General features: G+C 37.8%; 1 protein-coding gene across 1 annotated transcript; it reads right to left on the reverse strand.

The window, feature by feature from the left end:
- Window positions 1–5,034: 5,034 nt before the first annotated feature.
- Window positions 5,035–13,020, reverse strand: LOC115483766. The gene is made up of 7 exons (XM_030226008.1): window positions 12,539–13,020; window positions 12,352–12,485; window positions 7,175–7,398; window positions 6,544–7,112; window positions 6,336–6,489; window positions 6,051–6,264; window positions 5,035–5,290 (listed from the first exon to the last, which is right to left on the reverse strand). The coding sequence occupies exons 1-7, from the start codon at window positions 13,018–13,020 to the stop codon at window positions 5,037–5,039; spliced, it is 2,031 nt and encodes a 676-aa protein (XP_030081868.1). The 3' UTR covers window positions 5,035–5,036.
- Window positions 13,021–24,769: the final 11,749 nt, after the last annotated feature.

Genomic DNA, 24,769 nt, shown 5'->3' on the forward strand with positions numbered 1-24,769 from the left:
CTGTTTGCATTGAACTCATTTTATACGTTTGCTATATATATCTAATCTATCTATTCCTGCTCGCAATCAACTTGTGCAATTGTCGGAAATATTGTAAATTTTTTAGGACTATCAAAATTTTCTTGTGTCTTGTGTCAGCTGGGCACATTCATAATAAACCAATCTAACGTATCTAGTCTATCATATTCATACTGCATTTGGCTAGCAGAAATCACAATGGAACGAAGTCAACTAATCCATAACAAATCTAACAACTGTTCGTTAGCTGTACAAATGTTTGCCTTGTCTTAAAACTAATTCGTGTTCTCGTTATCCTTACTAATCTATGATATCTGAAACTAATACAACATTCACACACATATACTATAAGACAACTATTAAAAAGCTTAGTTAGTCGCTAGTTTAGCACTTGTTTTGTATTCGCTACACTCATTGAATACATTAACTTACATGATCTACTCTGGCTTATCGATATCTAATCACAATCTCGTTCTCTCTACTCCCGCTTATGCTCTCGCCGTCGCGCTCTCAGTGTCCTTCGCCCGGCCACAATCTGACCATCACAGGCAGCATAAACTACAGCCCAAGAAATTCAATGGAAAACGATGCCTGGACGCTTGGTGAATCATCCGAGTTCGGCGAGTATCCCGAAGACTACGAAGATGACGATGTGGACGAGGAGGAGCACGAGCAGGGCCAGGATGAATACGTTGCTGGCCAGGAGTCCGACGACGTGTTCGAGGCAGAGACGGCGGAGGCCACAGCTTAGGTCAGGCAGCACCAACAGCAGCATCAAGTTAAACCAGCAACAGTGATATATATTAAAGCGATCTATATATATAAATATAAAACTATATATTGTATAACAGCGAGCGCAATGCGATTTAGTTATTAATCTATTCCTATACCACATCTAACATGATATTTGATTTATATAAACTGAAGTAAGGAAACTGAATGTCTTGAATAAAACAGAGTGAATACTTTGCGAGATGAATATTATTTACGATGCTGTCCAGAAAATCGCCATAACTGAAACATAACTTAAACAGAATATATATTTTTAAAAGCAACTTCTAAGAGTTTTAAATGAAATATATATATAAATATATAACTTAGTTTATTTACTTCAACAGACTTACTTAGTTGATCTTCAGTTATATATATGAAGTCTTTACAAATAAAAAACTATGTTCAACAACTATAAGATACTCAAATCTCTAGTAAGTCCGAGCTGCAAACTTGTGCTAGAAATTATATTCTAAAAATAAGGAATTGATTCAACAATATAAAAACTGTGCTAAAAACTGAATGCGTTCCGGACTTACGCGATATCTGCGCCTCAGCAAGCTGAAAAACTCAAAAGAAACGAATTGTTCGTAGATTTTGTATGCGTACAGAATAACGCGTTAACTCAGATAAAAAGCCTATACATATATAGGTATATATAGTTTTATATGCGTAGAATTTAGTCATGTGGTATTTGCTTTTAACTTGTTTAAGTATGTTTTTTAAAGTTTATTCAGCTGACGATGCTTCATACAGACCCAACTGAATATGATTAAAATGCCTAGATTATTATATATTAACTATATAGTATGAAGTATATAGTATATAGTATATGTATAATATAAACTATATATCTATATATTTATAATACGTAATGGTGTCGGTGTCCATGGTTTTAATTATTTTTAAAAATGTATTTATATATGCAATATATTTTTAAATTCAAACTAATTTGAATTGATAAATTTTTGTAATCATACAATTTATCGTGCAATTTGTTTACTGTTGTTTTATTTCTAGAGGAAAAATAAAATTTATGATTTAATGTACAAAAGATTGTTGAATATTTAATTCGAATTCAAATTCTCTTTTTACGTACAGCGTTTCTCTGATTGGCATTCTAATTGGGATTCTTATTGGCAGTCAAGAATGTAGCATACTTTTAAGCGGCGCACATGTTACAAAACTTTGTTAGAAAATGTTGCAGATTTATTACAATTATTAAGCGAATAGCTAAGAGAATGGTATGCTCATAAGATTTAATAATTTTGCTGTTATATTGAGAAATACTTTGCTTTATATAAGTCAAGCAGACAAACACAGAAAATTGGTTCTTTGATATTTCCAATTGGAGCAGCAGCTCGGTTGGCTGCTTGCAACGGAAATGCCAATTAGAGATTTTATGTAATGCGTACAACAGCAGCAACAAGACAACGCAAAACTAAACAAAATGAGCAACAAGAATTTGTGTATACGCGCGTGAGTGTGTGTGTGTGTGTAGGACAGTGTAAGTGAATTCGGAATTTTATGAACTGGGGATTGAAAGTGGATGAGCAGAGGGCCACAGCAGCAGAATCAAAGCATTGTAAAATGAAGCTAAACTAATTAAATTAAATAAAATAGAATTGTAAACAAAAGAGCCCCAACAACAACAATATCAGCATCAGCAGCACAACTGAGACGAACGAAAACAAATGAAAGAGCCATAAATATTTATCAAAAGAAATAACAAAACAAGCTGAGAAAAAATGCCAGAAATGAACGAATAATAATGAAATCTTTTTGTTGTTCTTGTTGTTGTTATGCAATTCGTCTGATAAGTGAATTAATTAAATTTTATGCAGCAAGAGCTAAACACAGCAAAGTTAAAGAAAACAATGCAGATTATGAATAATATTTAATACACATCCGACGTAACCGAAACGGCCGAGAGATGAGAACTTTCGGCTTTCAGCTCGTTTTTGGCCTATGAATAAACAATAACGTTCCATGAATCTTTGGTTCTAGATAAGCGTTCTTAGGAGCTGTTTATTTATCATGAATAAAACATAACGTATCCTGACGCTAATCGGATATTTCATTTGAAATTTCATTAATTCCCTATTTATTTGTATTAAGAAACGATTCTCAAACAGAAGCAAGAGTTCTGAAAGCAAAACAAATGTTAAGCAGTTAACATTGGTTGCTCTTAAACTCAGAAAGACATATCGATGTACCACTCCCCCCCAAAACAACATGCCATCCTTCTGTAGTCAAGTGTAAAGGTTTTCTTTTATATACTGCTTAAATCCAAGTTAAAAAAACTTTAAATTTCAAAGCGAATTGGTTTCTAAATCTAAATCAAAATATAAATAATTGAACTATAAATTTATATTGCGAATATTTGTTAATAGATATTATAGTTTGTAACTTGTTGAAAATTTGGCTATGAAAAAATGAGTAATCGAGCCAACATAGTCCAAGCCTATTGTTCTATATATTTCACATTTCCAATAAAGTCAACATTTCAAGCTAACAGTTTGGATAGAAACATCAATTAAAAATATCATAATATTTGCTAAAAGCTCTACAGTGGCACTCAGCAGTAATCCGACTGTCACTTGTGTGACTTGAGCTCAACAACTATGGATACATTGCCCAGTGAGCGTAGCTAGAAGATTGTATTTTTAATAACATTGAAAACTTTTAAAGTATGCAAAATATTCAGAATGTAAATTGAATGCCTGTCAGCTTCAAAATTCAATTTTGCTCGCTTTCGCGCTGTTAAACCCGAGCAAAATATTTTTGGTTTTTTGGCTTTTGTTGCTGTATATATTATTTCTTTTAGAAAAATAATAGTATAATATAATTAGTATGAGTATAAATACAATTACTGTAACGACGACCAAGTCAGGCATATAAAGATTTAAAATCAATCTTTTTTTTTTTGGGAACGACTTTTAACCGAAATGAGATTAGTTTTAATAAATTAAAATAAAAATGAATTTAATTGTAAAATTTAGTATATGCTTATTTTAAATCATAAATCATTATTATATCTGTATATAATATTTTAATTTCAATTTTAATATATATAGTTTAGAAAGCATATACAGCTTTGTTCATAATAATAGTAGTGATGCACCAAACGAAAAGTTACCTTTCCTATTGAGTAATAAACAAAGGGTTTAATTTAGTTTAGAATAAAATGCAGAGAGAATTACGAAAAAAATCCTGCCTAATTTCGGTTCAGAATTAATTTGCTTTTGACGATTTTAGAGAAATGCCTTGAAGGTCCATTGTTCATTGAAATAGTAGTGCTGGACGTAAGTAGTAGAAAATCATAAATAAGAAAAGTAAATTTAAAAATAAAATATATTCACAAAAGGAATTAATTCATCTGTAATAATTTACGAATTGAAATTTTATTGGAGCCGCAATCTTCGTTTGATTTTATAGAGTAGAGGAAAACATTACTCGGCAAGCAAATGAAATTTAATTGTTAATTGATAATTATTTTTGAAATTCTGTTTTTATTACAAAATTGTGTTGTCGTACCACTATTTTAATGAACACAGCTGGATATATATCTGGAATGTGTTCAGTATTAAAGTTGATAGACTATTAGGCAAAGGGGATTCGAGCCCGTGCCTTGCTGTAGGTATTTTTGCGGTCGTGTCTATTAAAGCAATTTCGGAATAAAATAATTCCCAGTTTCTTAGTAGCTTCTTGAGTGCTCTGTGGGTCGTAATTTGGGCAGAGGTTAAACGGGTCTATTGAAATGTTAATGATTTCTTTTGCTTGCCCTGAGTGTTAGTCTGGCACTTGGGAGCCGAATTATTTACGAGTATTTAGCAGTCGGATGGACTTACTCTGGGCCAATAAACAAATAATGCTTAATGTGCCTTCGATGCGAATTATTATTTACGAAATGCGATGGAAATGGAATTGAATAGTCTCGGAATTTATGGACCACATTGCTGCATTCGGTACTTGAGGCCACTTAAATCGATTTGATATATGGTATTATGTGGCATTTCGATGCTATCCAAGGGCATCTATCCATCGATTGCGTCAGTTCTCAATGACCCACGGCCAACGGGCAACAGCCAGAAGCAAAACAAAACATTTGTCAATTCTTTTTATGAGTGCATAGAACAATATGTTCCTAATTGTTAAATATATTTCTAATTGTTATATATATATTTGGATAACATCGTAGTCCCAATCCCAAACAAGTCGCCATCCATCTTCGGTAGTTCGCTGCGCTATTCATCTGGATAGAGGCGCCTGAAGTTATAGTATAGACTGGGGTTATGCACATCGTATATCGGATGCTGCATCACGATCTGCCTGAAGTGCCAATGCTCCACGAGCAGCACAGCTATGGAGAGAAGGTAGCCTATGCCGAGCGCCACGAACGAGCTCCAGAATTTGTGCAGATTCATTAGCGCCTCTTGAGGCGCCCGCTCATCGGCGGGCAGACGGAGGATTGCGTCTCGCAGCCACTTAGAGATGAGACCTAAGAGAGTGAGAGAGAGGGAAAGAGTGAGTCAATGAGTGAAATGGAGAGATAAAGAGATAGAAATAAAGAAACTGAGAAAGGAAAAGAGATGGAGAGACATAGATAAAGAGAAAAGACAGATGGATAGAGAGATAGATATAGATATATAGATATATAGATCTATCTGGGAGAATCTGGAATCTGGGAGAGGGAGAGACTGATAGTGGGGACTGAGAGAAAGAGAGAGACTCTGAGACTGAGAGGGAGAAAGGAAGATAAAGAGATAGGACAGTGAGTGAGAGGGATGGGGATAGAAAGAGAGCAAGATATATATAAATAAGCGACAAAGAAAGAGAGAGAGAGAGAGAGAGAGAGACAGAGAGAGAAAGAAAGAGACAAAGAGAGAGGCAGAGAGAGACAGAAAGAGAGAGACAGAGAGACAGAATCAGAGACAGAAAGAGAGAAAGAGACAGAGAGAGTGAGAGAGAGAAACAGAGAGACAGAGACAGAGAGAGAGGGAGAGAGAGAGAGAGAGAAAGAGAAAGAGAAAGAGACAGAGAGAGAGAAAGGCAGAGAGACAGAAACAGAGAGAGAGAGAAAAAGAGAAAGAGAGAGAGAGACAGAGAGAGAGAGAGACCGATACCGCGCGATATATATATAGAGAGAGAGAGAGAAATGAAAGGTTGATAGAAGATGCTGGAATAGCGTAAATAAATTCACTTAGATAGAATCAGTTAGAGGTAAGTAGATAACTGATCAAGAGCTTCGTAGCACCCACCGCCCTCAGCCAAGTGTTGTATAATGTCATTCACATGAGGCTTCAGGGCCGAGTTCTTCTCGAGAGCCAGCACCACGGGCATGTGGATGACGCACTCCTTCATAATGTGCAAGGCGCCCGCTGCCACGCCCCTCGCAGCGTCCGACATGCGCAAATGCCTCAGATAGAACTCGTTGTCATAGTAGGCGCACTGACCACGTGCAATGCGATTGGTCTAAAGAGGAGGAGGGGAGGATTGAGTATCTGTAAACATATGTCTATAATATAAGGCCCAAAGGGCCCCACCAAGTCGTCCAGGTGCTCCACTATTTCCATGCGGGCGCCCACTTCCCGGGCAGCATCGTCGCTGGACTCCAGGAAGAACTGTTTGCTCTCCACAGCTCCAGTTGTGGGCGGAATGCGAGCGCGATTGAGCTCCTTGAGCGTGTCTATGGTGATGCTGCAGCAGAAGGAGATTATAGGCAAGCGATGTGGAGGCAGGCGATACGCATACCTGGCGGCTGGGTTGGCCAAGATAGCTGTGAAGCTGGCTCTGTAGGTGGCCACCAGGAGGATGCAGTAGATCCAATACCAGCCCGTAAGCACGCGCAGAGGCCAGTTGCGGGGCACGCGTGGCAGCGCCACGTAGAGCAGCATGCTGTAGGTGAGCAGAATGCAGTTCGAGTAGTCGTCGAAGATGTCCCGGCGTGGAGCATCACTGCGCCGATGGCGTCCTAGAGTAATGCGAAAGCTTAGGCGCTGCCAGGAGAGGGGGTCGCGCTTGGCGCCTCTCCTGCGGCGCAGGCAGCGAAAAAAGGACACCTGGCTGCCGGAGGTGAGCAGCGCATTGAAGTAGCTGATCAAGTAGAAGATGCTGCCAACTACTACCAGAGAGAGCAGCACGCCTGCCCACATGCCGCCGCTGAAGGGCAATATGAAGGTCTGCCAGGACTTGTCCGCCGACGACTCGGGTGTCAGAAAGGTCAAACACTCCACGCTGTGTGGCACGCTCAGCTCCACATGCGGCACGTAGCTCCGGAACATATGCAGATCCCCAATGCCGAAGCGAGCACGGTGACGCACCTGCTCAGACACGTGAGTTGGTTATCTGCTAATCGACGCATGTCTAGCCCCTAGCACATTACCAGCTCTCCAATCAGACCTGCCTCCAAGTGGGTCTCATTCGGCTGCAGCGACTGCTCCCGTTCAGCGGCATCGCTCGCATTTGTGGCATAGTAGAGGGGCTCAAAGTTCAGGGCCTTGGCCAGGGCATCCATGATGCCGACCTCGACGCCCTGGTAACTATTTGTGGATCGATTCCAATGCACCATCGGCACGTGCTCAGCTACGGCCACCGACAACTCTGCACCTAAAAGGCAAATTGTAAATATTTAAATAGAAATCTATAAATGAATATTTAAAAGAATTACAGAAATTTCGATAAGTAACATTCATAACAAATTCGCTGTTTTTAGTTTTACAATTTGCATTTACTCTCATGAGCTGGGAGAATACTTAAAGATGAATAAAGGACAAATTAAGTTATTTAAATTAACAACATTTTTTCTCTTATAGATGAATGATTGATAGATTGACAGATTGATAGATTGGTAGATTGCTTGATAGATTGGTCGATTGATAGATTGATAAAATGATTGATAGATTGACACATTGATAGATGGATAGATTGACAGATTGATAGATTGATAGATTGATACATTGACAGATTGATAGATTGATAGATTGATACATTGACAGATTGATAGATTGATAGATTGATACATTGACAGATTGATAGATTGATAGTTTGATAGAGTGATAGATTGATAAATTGATAGATTGATAAATTGATAGATTGACAGATTAATAGATTGATAGATTGACAGATTGATAGATTGATAGATTGATTGATAGATTGGCCGATTGATAGATTGATAGATTGATAGATTGATAGATTGATAGATTGATAGATAATAGATTGATAGATTGACAGATTGATAGATTGATAGATTGATAGATTGATAGATTGACAGATTGATAGATTGACAGTTTGATAGATTGGTCGATTGATAGATTGATAGATTGACAGATTGATAGATTGATAGATTGATAGATTGATAGATTGATAGATTGATAGATTGACAGATTTACAGATTGATAAATTGATGATTGATAGATTGATAGATTGATAGATTGATAGATTGATAGATTGACAGATTGACAGATTGATAGATTGATTGATAGATTGGTAGATTGATAGATTGATTGATAGATTGACGTATAGAAAATTGACAGATTGGTAGAATAATTGAGACAGATTGATAGATTGACAGATTGATAGATTGATTGATAGATTGATAGATTGACAGATTGACAGATTGATAGATTGACAGATTGATAGATTGATAGATTGATAGATTGATAGATTGATAGATTGACAGATTGATAGATTGATAGATTGAAAGATTGATAGATTGATAGATTGACAGATTGATAGATTGATAGATTGACAGATTGATAGATTGATAGATTGATAAATTGATAAATTGATAGATTGACAGATTGATAGATTGATAGATTGATAGATTGATAGATTGATAGATTGATAGATTGATAGATTGACAGATTGACAGATTGATAGATTGATAGATTGACAGATTGATAGATTGATAGATTGATAGAGCGATAAATTGATAGATTGACAGATTGACAGTTTGATAGATTGGCCGATTGATAGATTGATAGATTGACAGATTGATAGATTGATAGATCTATAGATTGATAGATTGATAGATTGATAGATTGGCAGATTGATAGATTGATAGATTGATAGATTGATAGATTGATAGATTGATAGATTGATAGATTGATAGATTGATAGATTGATAGATTGATAGATTGATAGATTGATAGATTGATAGATTGATAGATTGATAGATTGACAGATTGATAGATTGATAGATTGATAGATCTATAGATTGATAGATTGATAGATTGATAGATTGACAGATTGATATATTGATAGATTGATAGATTGACAGATTGATAGATTGATAGATTGATAGATTGATAGATTGATAGATTGATAGATTGATAGATTGATAGATTGATAGATTGATAGATTGATAGATTGATAGATTGATAGATTGATAGATTGATAGATTGATAGATTGACAGATTGATAGATTGATAGATTGATAGATCTATAGATTGATAGATTGATAGATTGATAGATTGGCAGATTGATAGATTGATAGATTGACAGATTGATAGATTGACAGTCTGATAGATTGGCCGATTGATAGATTGATAGATTGATAGATTGACGGATTGACAGATTGATAGATTGATAGATTGATAGATTGATAGATTGATAGATTGACAGATTGATAGATTGATAGATTGATAGATTGATAGATTGATAGATTGATAGATTGATAGATTGATAGATTGATGGATTGATAGATTGACAGATTGATAGATTGATAGATTGACAGTTTGATAGATTGGCCAATTGATAGATTGATAGATTGATAGATTGACAGATTGATAGATTGATAGATTGATAGATTGATAGATTGATAGATTGATAGATTGATAGATTGATAGATTGATAGATTGATAGATTGATAGATTGATGGATTGATAGATTGACAGATGATAGATTGATAGATTGACAGTTTGATAGATTGGCCAATTGATAGATTGATAGATTGATAGATTGATAGATTGATAGATTGACAGATTGATAGATTGATAGATTGATAGATTGATAGATTGATAGATTGATAGATTGATAGATTGATAGATTGATAGATTGATAGATTGATAGATTGACAGATTGATAGATTGATAGATTGATAGATTGATAGATTGATAGATTGATAGATGATAGATTGATAGATTGATAGATTGATAGATTGATAGATTGATAGATTGATAGATTGATAGATTGATAGATTGATAGATTGATAGATTGATAGATTGATAGATTGATAGATTGATAGATTGATAGATTGATAGATTGATAGATTGACAGATTGATAGATTAATAGATTGATAGATCTATAGATTGATAGATTGATAGATTGATAGATTGGCAGATTGATAGATTGATAGATTGACAGATTGATAGATTGACAGTCTGATAGATTGGCCGATTGATAGATTGATAGATTGATAGATTGACGGATTGACAGATTGATAGATTGATAGATTGATGGATTGATAGATTGATAGATTGATAGATTGGCAGATTGATATATTAATAGATTGATAGATTGACAGATTGATAGATTGATAGATTGATAGATTGATAGATTGATAGATTGATAGATTGATAGATTGATAGATTGATAGATTGATAGATTGATAGATTGATAGATTGATAGATTGACAGATTGATAGATTGATAGATTGATAGATTGATAGATCTATAGATTGATAGATTGATAGATTGATAGATTGGCAGATTGATAGATTGATAGATTGACAGATTGATAGATTGACAGTCTGATAGATTGGCCGATTGATAGATTGATAGATTGATAGATTGACGGATTGACAGATTGATAGATTGATAGATTGATAGATTGATAGATTGATAGATTGATAGATTGATAGATTGATAGATTGATTGATTGATAGATTGACAGATTGATAGATTGATAGATTGACAGTTTGATAGATTGGCCAATTGATAGATTGATATATTGATAGATTGATAGATTGATAGATTGATAGATTGAAAGATTGACAGATTGATAGATTGATAGATTGATAAATTGACAGATTGATAGATTGACAGATTGATAGATTGATAGATTGAGAGATTGATAGATTGACAGATTGATAGATTGATAGATTGATAGATTGATAGATTGATGGATTGATAGATTGACAGATTGATAGATTGATAGATTGACAGTTTGATAGATTGGCCAATTGATAGATTGATAGATTGATAGATTGATAGATTGATAGATTGACAGATTGATAGATTGATAGATTGATAGATTGATAGATTGATAGATTGATAGATTGATAGATTGATAGATTGATAGATTGATAGATTGACAGATTGATAGATTGATAGATTGATAGATTGATAGATTGATAGATTGATAGATTGATAGATTGATTGATTGATAGATTGATAGATTGATAGATTGATAGATTGATAGATTGATAGATTGATAGATTGATAGATTGATAGATTGATAGATTGATAGATTGATAGATTGATAGATTGACAGATTGATAGATTAATAGATTGATAGATCTATAGATTGATAGATTGATAGATTGATAGATTGGCAGATTGATAGATTGATAGATTGACAGATTGATAGATTGACAGTCTGATAGATTGGCCGATTGATAGATTGATAGATTGATAGATTGACGGATTGACAGATTGATAGATTGATAGATTGATGGATTGATAGATTGATAGATTGATAGATTGGCAGATTGATATATTAATAGATTGATAGATTGACAGATTGATAGATTGATAGATTGATAGATTGATAGATTGATAGATTGATAGATTGATAGATTGATAGATTGATAGATTGATAGATTGATAGATTGATAGATTGATAGATTGACAGATTGATAGATTGATAGATTGATAGATTGATAGATCTATAGATTGATAGATTGATAGATTGATAGATTGACAGATTGATAGATTGATAGATTGACAGATTGATAGATTGACAGTCTGATAGATTGGCCGATTGATAGATTGATAGATTGATAGATTGACGGATTGACAGATTGATAGATTGATAGATTGATAGATTGATAGATTGATAGATTGATAGATTGATAGATTGATGGATTGATAGATTGACAGATTGATAGATTGATAGATTGACAGTTTGATAGATTGGCCAATTGATAGATTGATATATTGATAGATTGATAGATTGATAGATTGATAGATTGAAAGATTGACAGATTGATAGATTGATAGATTGATAAATTGACAGATTGATAGATTGACAGATTGATAGATTGATAGATTGAGAGATTGATAGATTGACAGATTGATAGATTGATGGATTGATAGATTGATAGATTGATAGATTGATAAATTGATAGATTGACAGATTGACAGATTGACAGTTTGATAGATTGGCCGATTGATAGATTGATAGATTGATAGATTCATAAATTGATGGATAGATTGATAGATTGATAAACGAAAAGATTGTTAGACTGATTGATTGTAAACTCAATCGAGTGTCTTTTTAACTATTTTTATCTAAATATATCTCGCCCATCTACATCCATCCCAGTATCTCCCGCTCACCTTGCAAGTTTCTTGTTTTATCCTTGAAAACAATGGCTGCATCAATACGTTTGCCCACCTGCCAGTTGGCAAGCTGCTTGACGACGACGACCCCATTCAAGATGCCGGGAAAGGCGATTGTCGAGATGCTGTAGCTGCTGATGTGCGTTATATAAGTTTGTCAGTCTCGAGAGTTGAGTCCACTCACCTGTTGTCCTGTTGTCTGCGCAAAAAGACGGCATTGACACAGACGCTCCACACGTGCAGCATGTCCTCGGAGAAGAGGCGCACGTCGTGCAGCAGGACGAACTTGCTCTGCATGTCCAGGGCGCGACTCTCGTAGAGAAACTTCATGAGCTGCTTCACCTGCCAGCCGTTGAGCAGCGTCAACACGACCAGGTCGCAGTCGCTGGCCTTAATGGAGTCGAGCAGCAGCCTGAATCGATGGGACGGCCCATTCAGGCTCTCGCTAGCGTTCACTCGCAGCATATAGAAGGGGCGGGGACGACGCCCCACTGCCTCGAAGTACGTCCGATCATAGATGGCCAGATGCAGCTCGTCCGTGATGACGGCGAAGCAGCGATGCACCTGCGCGCGCCACAGCATCCGCTCCAGCAGCTGCTTCAGCTGACTCTGGTAGCTGTCCACTGTGGACGTGGGACTCGCCCACTCAGTCCAATTCGCAGCCATCGCCAGAGATAGGCAAGTGGAGAGCAATGCCAAGTGCATCCTGGCAGCTCAGCACGTTTGGGCTTTCTGAACTCCTTTTGCTATGCTCTTTCGCCTCTTTTTTCGGGGCAAACCCGTGTTGCATGCCACATTTGGTATGCAGATCTAATTAAGCTCGCCTGAACCCCAGCTGTCACTCAGTCGAGTTAACTGCGCAGTCGCTCGGACGGTCAGTCGGGCGGTCGGCCTGGCAGTTGACCTGCTTTAGTAACATTTTAACTTAATTCCACGTGATCTAATGAAAGACAAACTGCTAAGCTGGGGTAATTGATTTTCACAATTTGAATTCAATTTCGTACGAATTTAAGAGAGCTTTAGGCACATTAAAGCGACAGAGGCAGAAGTTAAACTTTCAACTCCAGAAACAGTTTTGTTGGGTTACCCCAAACAGAGCAAATCTATTTACTTTTGCGTGAATTGGATAAGAGCTTTGGAAATTGAATTCATGAATAGTTTTATGAGCAATGGAGCTCACTCTACTCCCTCCCTATGTCAAAACTAATATAAAGAGTGCCAAACGGCGCAGTGTGGCAGTCAGAAATGGCAAATAATATTAGTGTAGCTGCTTAAATTAGCATTGACGAACCGATATTTCCGATAACTTAACGATAACTGTAATTGTCAGCTACGACCTTTATACTCTCATTCCATCAATAGTTAAATAGTTAATAGTTAAAGTCACAGAAATATAAATATTCTAGGTCAAAATTGAGAGACTTGATTAGTTGACTTTGTCACAAGTCCTACGACTTGATCGATATTTATCGACTTAGACGAGCTCAAAAGTGTTCAACTTCGTTGAGTTATAAAGCTCAAATTGCAGGCAACCAAGCGGCTATGAGATCAAGACGAAGGCGAGTCTCTTCACAGACAATTACGAGCTTGATGTATCCCATTTCAGTTGCGGAGAGTTCTCTGCCTGAAAGAAATCCCAAGTGAAACTCTGCACAAAGCTTGCAACTTGCAGTGGCAATTAGAGCCCAAGCCTTAGCCATTATGATTAATACGTTTTGTGAACCAATCCCAACGTATTGAAATGCAATCAAGTGAGCGGCTCGTGTCGCTGTCTGCTTAAATGTGAAGGCGAGACACTAATGCGAAGCGAGACCAAAGGCTAATTTGTCGGTCCGTCTTCATTAGGCGAGGGCACGGATAATCGTCTAGGCAATGCCGATCGAACGGCGGATGCAGACGTTAATGATAATGCAGATGACATGTCACCAGGAATCAGTCAAACAAACCCGATTAAGCCCGACCCAGAGACTCGACCAGAAGCCACAGCCAAATGCACATTAATGTCAGCTTAAGTCCAGAGACTCGGCCCAAAGAGCAAAAATGCGAAAAGCACAGTGCACACGAAAGAGAGAAAGGGAGAGGGAGAGTCTGAGAAGGAGAGAGCGGATGTGTAGAATACCTGAGTGTAAACCAGGTGAGCAAAGCAGAGGTTGAGCTTGAGGTTGAGGTGTCTGCGGCTGGGACTTCTGCTCTTTATTATCGTGTAATTAACTTTTTCCGAATCTCCGGATTTCGAATTGTTTGCACATAATTGCAATTTAATTATTTTCTTTCTTTTTTGTATTGTTTTTGTTGTTGGTTTTTATGGATTTATGTCGGCGATGGCCATTAGCCATTAGCCATTAGCCAGCGGCCATTAGCTGCAGGTAGCAACAGAGCAGGTAGCACGAACATCTCCAACGAGCCAAGCAGCGAGAGGAGAGAGACTGCCTGTCTGTGTGTGTGTGTGAGAGAGAGAGAGAGAGAGAGAGATTCTGTATTTCGTAATATTCCCGGGTTTTGTTTAGGTTTTGACACATTTTTCGTGCAGATTTGCAGCGTTATTTATGGGTTTTCTTTGAGGTTTTCCTTACACATGTTGCGTGCGTGGGTCACTTCATTAGCCACGCTTCTGTTTAGAGTAGTCCACAATAACCTATATATATATACATATATAGCTCATGTGAATTTGCTGGTCAGAAGTGTGAAATTGCAAATGCCATGGGAAAATGCATTTTGCTGCCACAGTTTTCCCAGCTCAAGTTTATGATTTGGCCAACAGCTGCTTAGCCTTAGCCTTAGCCTCTTCTTCTTCTGCCCAACTAAGCTCACCTGCCAAGGCATTTAGTTAGTGATTTGCATTGGCGGAAGCGCCTAAGCGACAGCTGAGATCATTCCCAACTCAGCGCTATTCCCACGCTTATATCAATCGATTCTGTCATACGATTTCAGTCTGTGCCTTTTGGCGCGAACGGGTTTTATATTCGATTTTCGACTGAATATATCTATTCATTAAATATTCGACGTATAATTCTCAAATTTGTGTTTAATGCCAAAAGCTCGTCTCGAGTCCCGCTCGAGTCTCGGGCAAACCTTGAGACGATGCTCGATATTTATTCGAGCAAACTTAACTTATTTCAAATTGAGTTGGCTTCCAGTAGTCACAATAATAATTATTTAATCAATTTATGGTCGCTGAGGATTAATTAATTATAATTAATGATTGAAGAACTCGTTCAGGCGCTGCTAGGGCTGATCATCTGTTTAGAAAAAGTTAAAGAGGGGAAAATATTTAACCATATTGAAATTGTTTTGAATTTTATTATTATTTATATAATTAATAATTAAAAAAGTAAATATATTTGATGCAAGAAATAAACAAGCTCCATAAGAGAAAAACTTAGAAAATAATTCTTGAAAATATTATTGTCATTATGCACGTTATCAGAGCGAAAGGGGTATATAGGTTTTGTGCGATGTTCCTTGATACCTTCAGCTGTTGAGGTGTTCGGATATTTTTGATACGCCCACTAGAGGCGTGGCAAATTGAAGAGTACTATATCACATGAATTATATTGAAGCAGAAATTTGGATTAAAGAATGCTGTCCACAACGCCTATTGGAGGCGTGGCAAATTGTGCAAACTTGTGTCGCACAGTTGAAGAGCTAAAATCGTTATATTATTCAGGGGGATCTACTCCACACTTGGAGCAATGCGACAAGTGGGGCTACTGTCAGGGGTTAAGCTTAAAATATAACGGGTATTATGCAGTCGTCGGTGCCTGACCTTTGGAATTAATACTGTAATACTCCAATACTCTAATTATTATAAACAACATTATTATTCATAACTATTCATCATCGGCATGATTCAGACTGCTCACGCGAAAGCTTCTTCTAGATCTCTACATACATCTTAATTAGACTAGCATTATCTACTATATATATCACATCAGCCCATTCGACATGCATTGCAACTTAATTGATAACTCTTATCATCGAGTTCTTATCTAATTTTGGAAGTTTCCTTTGCAGGCTTTAAGGAATTGCCTAGCATCGCGCAGTTTATTTATGTTAGAGTTCGAGGAAATGTCTTATGCTTATATAAGGCTTACTCTTCAGTTATACGCATACATATATATTTATATATATATATATATATATATATAGCCTGCTACGTCGAGGCGTTTCAATCAATCAACTGTCGAATGGAACTAAATTCATTAACCTAATGAGGCATTATTAAATTATTCACGTTTAGAAATGTGCCACAAGTCGAATGGGCAAGCACATTGTCCATATCAATGACTAATCTATGAATATATATATTATATATATCAGTATGTGTGTGCGAGTGTGTGTGTGTGTACGCATAGAGTGTGTGCCACACACTGTGTAGAAGCTTCTGTGTGTGCATTTTGGTTCATTGAATAAAAACTTAATCAGCATTCAATTAAATGCACAGAGCTTAACAGCAGAAGCTAGAAAGAGACAAGAGAGTGTGTGTAAGAGAGAGAGAGAGAGACAGCTAGAGAGAGTGAGGGAGAGAGCGAATAAAGTTAAGCCAGCAAAATGAAACGCGTGTTCGTTGATTATGTAAATCAATTGAGCTGCGAGATAAAAAAACATTTTTGCTGATAAATCGTTCTTTAGTAAGATATATATATATTATATATATGTATATATATATATATATATATATAATATATCTATATATACTTCGTTGTCTACTGATTTCTCTTCTTTTATTCGCATTGTCCCAGCGCTGACGTCCGACGTCTATTTTATGTTTCATATAATCAATTTGAGCTTGCTGTGCATACTGATTGCACAATCGCGATCAGTCGTTCGACCTGTAAAGACGTGAATTCGAACAGCCTTCGCTTAAGCTCTACTGCTGCAGAGTTCTAAAAATAGAACTTTGCGGTGCATTCTTCAACGCAACAGCAACAAAAACCGCACACGCAGCGTTTTCTTATCGCTTGCTTCCGCGTAACTCAATTGCTTTAATTGCAATTTACGAAATTTCGTCGCTTGGCGCGAGTGCGCCTGCACTCAAAAGCACAATCCGCGATGACATCTAATGTCAATAACCTCGCTACAGCTGTAAAGGTAAATGCAGAAATGCAAGCCCAGCTTAACGTTGTGATGGCAAATAGGCAAGCCTCCATCATGCCAATAAACTCAAAAATAGATATCGCCTCCGTGCAAGGCATCACTAACAACAAAAACACGAAACGTAAACAGCCAAATTCACCAAAAACCATCAAGAAAAGGCTCATCTTCGACGAACCAAGCACCAGCAATGCAGCATTAATATCAGAAAATCGATTTTCACTGCTCGTAGAAGAAGATGAAGACTACAGCGAATCACCTGTAGCTCCAGAAGCCCCAGTATTGACCGACCAGCAAACTACTCCGAAACCTCGTCCGCCCCCCATATGGTGTCCAAACATCAAGTCTGTGGCCCTACTTCAACAGATAATAGATAAAGTAATTGATGCTAAATCATACGTAATTAAGCCAAAGAAGAATAACATAGGTGTATTAACCCAATGCAGTGAGGACTATCGCAGAGTTATAGACCACTTTACTAAGCTGGAATTGGAGTTCCACTGCTACCAGCTTAAGGAGGACAAACCATATAGAGTCGTGTTCAAAGGGCTTCACTCCAGCACTGATACAACACTAATTAAAAAGGAATTGGAAACCAAAGGCCACACAATTACAAATGTGCACAACCCACTGAGCCGTATGGACAAAACACCGCTAAATATATTTTTTGTTGACGTGGCTCAGGCCCCCAACAACAAAGAAATTTTGGACATTCGAGTTGTCTGCAGGCAACGCTGCACAGTGGAACTGCCAAGAAGATACAACGACCTGACACAATGCCATCGCTGTCAAGAATTTGGACACACACAACGCTACTGCCACAAAGCTCCCAGATGTGTGCGTTGCGCCGGGAAACACGCATCCAAAGACTGCACCCGCGAAAAGGACCAGGCACCAACTTGTGTGCACTGTGAGTTACAGCACCCAGCCAACTATAAGGGCTGCCAAGTATACAAGCGGTTGCGCAAATTGCAATCCCCAGCACAAAAAAGGAGTCCCACACAAACACCGTCTACGGGTCCGAGTACTGCTTCCGAAATTACAAGGCCCCGGAGCATTACCCAAGCCACGAGCTTTGCAACGCCTATTAGTGGTGTTTCTTACGCACAGGCCGCTAGAGGTGGACCGTCAAATAAGAATACCACAAGTGACACTTTGTTCACTGAAATGCTTCAGCAACAACAACGTCAGTTTGACGCAATTAATGCCGAGCTCAAAGCGATGCGAGAAGTACAATCCCAACAAGCAACCATGCTAAACAGTTTAATGGCCATCATAACCAAGCTTGCCTACAAATAATGGCTTTACGTGTGGGTATCTGGAACGCCAATGGCCTGAGAAACAAGACTCAGGAACTGGCTGCGTTTCTCTCACAAGAAAACATAGATATAATGTTAATAACAGAAACTCATGAGTGCCCCACTACACAAATTTTCGGATACGAACACTATCAGGCTCATGGTGAAGGAGCAAACTGCTTTGGTGGATCCTCAATCCTCATACGAGCAACAATACCGCATACACCTTTACTGCCAATTTGCAACGCAACAATGCAGGTCTCAGCCATCACCCTGCCTACGTCTATTGGAGCGATCGAAGTTGCGTCAATTTATCTTCCGCCAAACACTGGTCTGTGTGATCATCACATGGAACAGGTTCTAGGCCAAAGGTTGAATAAGACCCTCATCGGCGGCGACTGGAATGGATGGCACCCATTTTGGGGAAGCAATAGTGCGAATCGTCGCGGAGAAGTCATATTTGAGGCGATTCAAAACTTACAATTCAGCATATTGGCGACTGGAGCCCCCACCCGTTACCCAATTAATGGACACAGGCCCTCGGCAATCGACTTCGCTGTCTACAAAGGCATCTGTGACCGGCAATTGACCATTGAAGAATCCTTGGACCTATCCTCTGACCACCTGCCACTAATAGTCACAATCCACGCGCAGCCACAGCCCTTGCCCATTAGGAAACAACTACTGCCAGCAGGATCAGATTTAGGAGTCTTTAGGCGCGAGCTCCATTACTCTTTGCACATAGAAATGGAACTTAACACTCCTGAAGACGTGGACTACGCAGCAAACAAACTGCAGGAAGAAATAGTCAAAGCTGCGCACCAAGCCGCCCCACCATCTTGCCAAACAAGACAACAGTCTCCGTACAACATCCCCCTCACCTTGGAGGCCCAACACCTACTAATACACAAAAGATGGGCCAGGAGACGCTGGTTAAGATTACGCACGCCTGATGCCAAATCCATGTACAACGAAGCCACGAGGCATCTTAAAGCTGCTCTCGCCCTGCTTCAAAAGAGGTGTATCAGCGATGCGCTGGTACGAGCTGAATCGCCCACTGACGCAGAGTTTCAATTATGGAAATTTACAAGAAAGCTCAAACGGCAGCCAATACGACGTCATCCCATTCGGAGCATTTCTGGTTCCTGGCACATTGGAGACGAAGCTCAAGCTGAGGCTTTTGCAAACCACCTTCAAGACCAATTCACGCCGGTGATTACCGCAGAGGCCTCAGAAATCGAAGCAACAGAAGACATCGTTCTCTCGCCCCTCCCAGCTGAAGACCAGATAACTGGATGTACAAAAGAAGAGGTTCTTGAACACATCAGAAGAGTGAAGGCAAAAAAATCCCCTGGATATGATCTAATAAACGGCAGAGTCCTTAGAGCACTGCCTGACTCCACCATAGACTACATAACTATGGTGTACAACGCCATGCTCCGCATCCGGCACTTTCCAGCCTGCTGGAAGCGCGCCGTGATTGTGATGATTCCTAAGCCTGGCAAACCCGTGGGAGAAATTGAGTCGTACAGACCAATTAGCCTGTTGCCAGTACTCTCCAAAATATTCGAAAGAATATTTCTGGAACGAGTACTGACACATCTGGGACGCCAGGAGGCCATTCCAAACCATCAGTTTGGCTTCAGGAGACAGCATGGAACACCGGAACAGGTTCACAGAGTTGTGCACCATATCCTTGGAGCCTTTGAAGAAAAGATGTACTGCTCTGCCGTCTTTTTAGACATCAAACAGGCGTTTGATCGAGTTTGGCACCTGGGACTGCTGCAGAAAGTGAGGACCACCCTTCCAGCCCCATTTTTCGCGTTGCTATCCTCATACCTTATTGGAAGAACCTTCCAAGTGTCAAGGGGGCAAACAGTATCCTTGACTAGACCAATTATGGCTGGAGTACCACAGGGTAGTGTTCTAGGCCCAACACTTTATACTTTATTCACAGGAGATATGCCAACTCCCGAGCCAAATATAGGAAGTACAGATGCAGTACTCATAGCGACCTATGCAGATGACACCGCCATCTTATCACGTCACGTATCTGCGCAAGAAGCTTCAGACTCACTACAAAAATATCTGGACTCTTTCGGACGCTGGGCAAAACGGTGGTGTATCACCATTAATGCACAAAAGTCTGTACATACTACCTTCGCCACTAGAAGAGGAGATTGCCCAAGCGTTGCATTGGGGCCCACTATTCCCAAAGCCTCAAAAGTAAAGTACCTTGGTATCACTCTTGACAGAAGGCTGACTTTTAAAGCGCACATAAGTCAAGTAACCTCAAAATGCAAAAGCAAGCTAAAAACCCTCGACTGGATGCTGAGAGCTTCAAGCAAGTTGTCTTACAGCAGCAAGGCCGCCATCTACAAGGCAATAGTTGTCCCAACCTTCGTATATGGTATCTCTCTATGGGGCTCCTCGGCGAAGACTACAAGGAACAAAATTCAGACCCTGCAGAATAAAGCACTACGCAGATGGACTGGAGCCAGCTGGTTTGTAAGAAACTCAGTCTTACATAGGGATTTAGCAATTCCCACAGTTGCTGAACTCATTGGGCGACACAGTTCAAGATACGCGGACAGACTTGCAGCGCATCCTAACCATCTCGCAAGCAACCTGGCTATAAACAACAATAGGCGAAGACTGAAGAGATTGCATCCTCTAGACAATATTAGAACTAATTAAGATAGTAGCTACAAGTGCAGAATAATTGGCATATCTGCCCTCCCATTAGTTAAGGTTTAGAGCTAAATGCGCTATAGAGTCTAAGACAATAAGCTGCAACAAAATAAAGAAATAAAAACTGATTGCATGATACCCTGTAAGGCGCTGTGGGGTATATCATTTGTGCACTCTTTTAACGTATTTCAAGGCAAAGAGAGGCATATTAAACATAGTCCTTCAAAAGTTCTCAACTCTACTCGTTTCTCTACTTCTCTTGAATTGAGGTGGATGCAAGATACCCTGTAATTTTTGAAATTTTGTGTTGCTTTTAATGTCTTTTTACTAGCATCTACCGATGTCATATGCCATATTAAAGCAAAGAATTTTACTGAAAGCACTGATTGCGTTATACCCTATAACTCAGTGCGGGGTATATTAATTCAATTGCTTTTTTATCATGCTCCATTCAGTTTGTCTCCCATCTTACGTTCATCTGTGAAGCTGGAATACTAATGGACATGCTTATTGTCTTATACCCTGTATTTTATTATTATTTGCAACTATATGATACCCTTTACCATGAACTCTATTTCTCAAGCTGCTGTAAGACAAGGACTGTGCTGGGTATGCTGATTGCCTTATACCCTGTAAGCCAATGAGTTAGAGAAATCGTCTACTCTCTTTTAACAGCTTACCAATCTTATTTCCTTCTTAATACAGCCAACTGTGCTGCTTAATGGGCATGCTGCTTGCGCGATACCCTGTAACTTATACAACTTATTGTCAATTTACATCAACATTATTTTTTCTCTGCCTCATTAAAACTTGTATTATAATATACATATGGGCTGCGATATACCCTGTAGGCTTCTAATGGAGCATATCGTTTCTTTGCTCTTTAACAGACTCTCATATCTCTATTCTTGCCTTTATTTGTGAAATATATATGCGATGGGTCTACACTGAGCTTCAGCTGCTTTAAACCATTTCGCAATCTGTGAAATATTTCAATTCGAATTTGTATTTCAAAAGATCTTTTAATTCAAGAAGAGACAGAGAGCGAGAGAGAGTGTGTGTGCGTGTGTTAGACTGAATAACTCAAGACAAATATTACCCATGTTATATATACATATATAAGTTTCAATTTTAATTTGTGACTAATTTGCGTAGTAAAATGCGAAATTTAGTGCCGAAGTAGAACTCCTTTGTTTCTCTGTGGTGATAAGGGCATTGCTGCTCCAATGACTAACAGCTCGTGGCCTACATTTCGCAGAGGAGCAAACACCTGCTGTCTCCGATGACTTAGTCATGTGAAAGGAATGCAATTAGTTCAACTAAAACTTGACTAATTGCCAGTTGCAATTTGACTGGAAGTCAACTAAATGCTACAGTAGAGCATGCCTAATGCGGACACTCTTCGGTGTGAATGTTGAACTATGATAACAAATTCATAAATTGCTTATGAAAGAACTTTTATTTAATTTCATTTTTTATTTTTATATGTTTATTACTGTTATAATGTAAATTAAAGCAAGCAAATTAATCATCTTGCGTAAGATTTCATTAAATTGTTTGGAATAAAAAATGTGATTATTAATAATAGTTAAATAATAATTAAAATATAAGGATTAAAACACAAAAAAAATTTTTATTTAAAAAATAGATTTTAAAAATAATATAACATCATATTTTATATTTTATAAATAAATAAATAATAAAATATAATAAATAAAAAAATAGAAAATAAATAAATGTTAATTATAAACCAAGAAAAAATAATTTAAAACAAAAAAATAAATTGAATTATATATTAAATATATATATATATATATATATATATATATATATATATATATATATATATATATATATATATATATATAGGTATCTATATATATATATATATATACATATATATAACAAAATTTTGATAAGTAAATATATAATATTATTAATAATAATTTTAAATTAATTAATAAGCAAATTAAAACTTCAAAATAAAATAAAGAAAAAATATATTAAAAATATCAATATGAATATAAATTAAAAATAATAATAATACAAATTTCAAATAAACTAAAATTATTTAAAATATGTTTATGCTTAATTTGTTTAAAAAATGGAATATTAACTAAAGCAAATGACTCACATTGAAATTACGTAATTTCCTGGTTCGCTTGATAATCAGAGGAGCCTCAACTGTGTTGCAGCTCGCTCTTCCCATTGCACACACTGTTCCCTCTTCGCTCTCTTTCGCTCTTTCACTTTTGTTTCACATACGTATTTCCACACGTAGTCCATCAAGTGAAATCCACGCAAAGCTTGCGAAATACCTAAATAGAAAAGGAACGCTCTGAGCAATTCGGCAGGCCACTGTTGCTGGGGTCGCCTATATGATGAAATCTAAGAGTTATAAATGTAGATACGCAGAAACACTCACTATATATATATATATATATATATATATATATATATATATATATATATATATATATATATATATATATATATATATATATATATATATATATATATATATATTTAGTACATATGCAGGGCTTCCATAGAGGCTGAAGCCGCATTGCGAATGGCCATGGGGCCTTGTGAGTCGCCCAGCCGAAACAGAGGCCCGTCTCAGAGCGTATGACACACATCTGATATCAGTTCGCTGTTTGCTTTGCCATATTCCATTTGCCAAGTGATCTAATCAGAGTCGAAAATAAACTCTTTGTGCGAGCCTCGAGTAGACGCCGTGTCTACGAGCGCTACGACATGTTCCTCGCTGCTGCGGCGCTGGAGGAGCGCCGGCGCGGGGAGGGCCGTTGGGTGCGGAGGAACAACACGCCATGCGGTAGGCGTATCTGAAGTGCAGTTCGTTTTGCGATAAACACGCGACCTTGCGAGCGTTTCCCGCTACATCTATCTGCCAGCGTTACACCTATACCAACTATATAGTATAGGCACATACATATATATATATATATATATAAATATTTACAGACGTATATTTGTAGTGCCTTCTCTATACATGACGCATTTTTGCCCTGGCACCGTTGAATATTGATTTAATATTCCTTAACTTCTCTGTTGATAAGTATATATATATATGCTTATAGGTATACGTACGGGGTAGCTATAAATGTGAAGAGATATAGCCAGACCTGTCAGACGATTTGTCGTCCAAGCTTTGTTGAATCTAGATAAAACCAAACCGAAACGCAATTTCATGAGCTTCATTCGCTGTGACTTCGTTGACTCTTCAAATATTGATTAGGTAAATCTTAAACTTGCCTGATCTATGTTATGATCTAAAAGTGGGCCTTGACATTTCTTTAAGTCAAACAGAA

This window comes from Drosophila hydei, unplaced genomic scaffold (assembly GCF_003285905.1).
Source record: "Drosophila hydei strain 15085-1641.00,03,60 unplaced genomic scaffold, DhydRS2 tig00000020-arrow-arrow-pilon, whole genome shotgun sequence".
Classification (NCBI taxonomy): domain Eukaryota; kingdom Metazoa; phylum Arthropoda; class Insecta; order Diptera; family Drosophilidae; genus Drosophila; species Drosophila hydei.

Coding starts and splice junctions, on each gene's coding strand:
- LOC115483766 (XM_030226008.1), bottom strand. CDS start 13,020: ATGGCTGCGAATTGGACTGAGTGGGCGAGTCCCACGTCCACAGTGGAC. Junction 12,486..12,538: donor CGCAGACAACAGGACAACAG/GTGAGTGGACTC, acceptor GCACATCAGCAG/CTACAGCATCTCGACAATCG. Junction 7,399..12,351: donor TAAAACAAGAAACTTGCAAG/GTGAGCGGGAGA, acceptor TTTGCCTTTTAG/GTGCAGAGTTGTCGGTGGCC.